The 2,355-nt window shown below is 59.6% G+C and overlaps 1 protein-coding gene across 1 annotated transcript; it reads right to left on the bottom strand.

Annotated features, from left to right (window-relative positions):
- Nucleotides 1-315: 315 nt before the first annotated feature.
- Nucleotides 316-2,146, bottom strand: LOC129644215 (keratin-associated protein 10-12-like). The gene has a single exon (XM_055569729.1). The coding sequence runs from the start codon at nucleotides 2,103-2,105 to the stop codon at nucleotides 1,215-1,217; it is 891 nt and encodes a 296-aa protein (XP_055425704.1). The 5' UTR covers nucleotides 2,106-2,146; the 3' UTR covers nucleotides 316-1,214.
- Nucleotides 2,147-2,355: the final 209 nt, after the last annotated feature.

Raw genomic sequence — 2,355 nt, 5'->3', positions numbered from 1 at the left:
TGGTTGTCTGAGGAGGCTTTACAAATAGGTGAGAAAAGAAGAGAAGCTAAAGGCAAAGGAGGAAAACGGTACTTGTCTTGAGTAAACTCAGGAAAGAGATTTAAGAGTTGAGGCAGGTTTACATCTGGCCACTACCTGTTTACAGGTCCTCTTAGGAATTTTCTGCATTCCCTCTTTCCTGGGTGGAGCTGAGCTGGGGGGTGGGGATAGTATCCCCTGGGGAGATGCCTTCAGTTCCTGGTCCCTCTTGCCCCAGCCTCCACTGTTCTCCTGCTCCTATGGGTCTCATCAGTCTGTTTCTGGTGGGGGGATAAGTAGGGTGCCTGGTGCTGACTGGTGCCCACTTCCTCTATTGCTAGTGTCCACTAAGACTGCTGGCTCATTCTCCCCTACTGTCCTGAGGGTTTGTTCACAAGGCGTCTCTTTTGTTCTGTCTCTCGTTGGTCAGGCTTTGAAACCTTGAGTAGAATGAGTGATGTCTAAATAGACACTGCACCCCCTTGGAGCCCCCAGAATCTCGTTCACAGACTAGCATATAGGCAAGCCTCCTCAGTGTCGGCACCTCTCTCCGATGGCACTCACCCTGGACTCTCAGATCCCGACCCAGGAAGGTTTCTGCTTCTCCCCAAGTCACCTTCAACCTGCATGGGCAGGGAGTGGGTGTGGGAGGAACCCAGGGCCTACTCAGTATTTGAGCCTTCTGCACCCATACCCGCCTCCCATGCCAGCCTTGAAGGACCGTCTGCTGCAGAGAGAGTGGGCCTGGGGCAGGAAGGGACATGGAATGTGTGGATGGCACCAGCTTTCAGATCCTGTTGTCTCTCAGCTGCTTTGAATTCGGATAGGAGAATGTGTCTTTGCTGCCTGGTTTCTGCGGGCAGAACACCCACAGGCCAAATTTGGAGGGGCTGAGGGGGCCCAAGGGAGGAGGGCAAAACAGACATGGGTACCTATTTCCTGACACAAATGCTTTATTCATTAGAGCAGCTGATGTTTGTCATATGGGATTCAAGCAGCCCGTCCTGCAGAGGAGGCTCCTGGGGCCCCACCGTCCACCCTGTCGAGGGCTCTCTGGGATGTCTGCCAAGTTCAAATCCCCTCTGGGCAGCAGCTGCGTGTCCACCTTTGGGAGAGGGGAGGTCCTTGCGCCAGCAGAGGGGCTCCTGGAGCTTGTGAGAGAGACAGCAGCTTGTGGAGGGCAGATGATTGGCCAGTCAGCAGCAGAGCTCCGGGGCTGAGGCGGGGACGCAGCAGGCCAGGCGGGAGCATGTGGGCCTGCAGAGCAGGGACACAGAGGAGGCCGGGCGGTAGCAGCTGGGCTGGCAGGAGGAGGTGGGGACACAGCAGGCGGGGCGGCACGCGGGGCGGCAGAGGAGGGACACGGAGGAGGCCGGGCGGCAGCAGTTGGGCTGGCAGGAGGAGGTGGGCACGCGGCAGGCGGGGCGGCACACAGGCCGGCAGAGGAGGGACACGGAGGAGGAGGAAGGTCTGCAGCAGGACGAGGGGGCTGAGCAGGGGGAAGCCTCACAGCACACGGGCCTGCAACAGACAGGTGTGCAGCAGACAGGGGTGCAGCAGACAGGTGTGCAGCAGATGGGCTCACAGCAGGCCTGCTGGCAGGAGGAGGAGGTGCAGCAGGAGGGCTGGCAGCTAGACTGCTGGCAACATGAGGAGGTAGAACAGGGGGAGGTCTCACAGCAGACAGGTGTGCAGCAGACAGGTGTGCAGCAGACGGGCTCACAGCAGATAGGTGTGCAGCAGACGGGCCTGCAGCAGACGGGCTCACAGCAGGCCTGCTGGCAAGGGGAGGAGGTGCAGCAGGAGGCCTGGCAGCTAGACTGCTGGCAGCACGAGGCTGGGCAGTAGCTGCTGCAGGCTGGCTGGCAGCAGGGGCTGGATTCGCAGCTCCCTGGGGTGCAGAGGAGGGTCAGGTGGGGGGCCGGGGCACAGCAGCTGGGGGCACAGCACGGGGGCTCGCAGCAGCTCTCTGGACAGTCGTCCACCTGCCAGGAGGAGACGGTGCAGGAGTCACAGGACCCGGGCAGGCAGACCCGGCTGCTGTAACTCAGGTCACTGGAGCAGACAGACAGGGCAGAGGTGGCCATGGTGGAGGTGGTGGGGCTGGATGAGGGTGAGGATGTGAGTGTGTGCGAGTGTGTGAGTGAAGTGCTGGGGATGTCTGCTTTTATACCCGCCCTGGGTATGCGCATGGCCCTGGTTGGAGGCTCCCACGCTCTCCCTTCCTTGTTGCTGTTTGGAGCTGTTTGCACGAGACCCTCATTAGAGCTGCTGTGTTTTCTACAATTAGGTTTTACTCATTAAACATGTGAGTACGTTGCAAGAGTCTGTTTTCCC

Source organism: Bubalus kerabau, chromosome 2, assembly GCF_029407905.1.
Source record: "Bubalus kerabau isolate K-KA32 ecotype Philippines breed swamp buffalo chromosome 2, PCC_UOA_SB_1v2, whole genome shotgun sequence".
Taxonomy (NCBI): domain Eukaryota; kingdom Metazoa; phylum Chordata; class Mammalia; order Artiodactyla; family Bovidae; genus Bubalus; species Bubalus kerabau.
The sequence above is the reverse complement of the archived record's forward strand: the minus strand, read 5'-3'. Positions and strand labels throughout refer to the sequence as shown.

Bases quoted from the DNA above. Each gene is read 5' to 3' on its own strand.
- LOC129644215 (XM_055569729.1), bottom strand. From the start codon at position 2,105: ATGGCCACCTCTGCCCTGTCTGTCTGCTCCAGTGACCTGAGTTACAGC.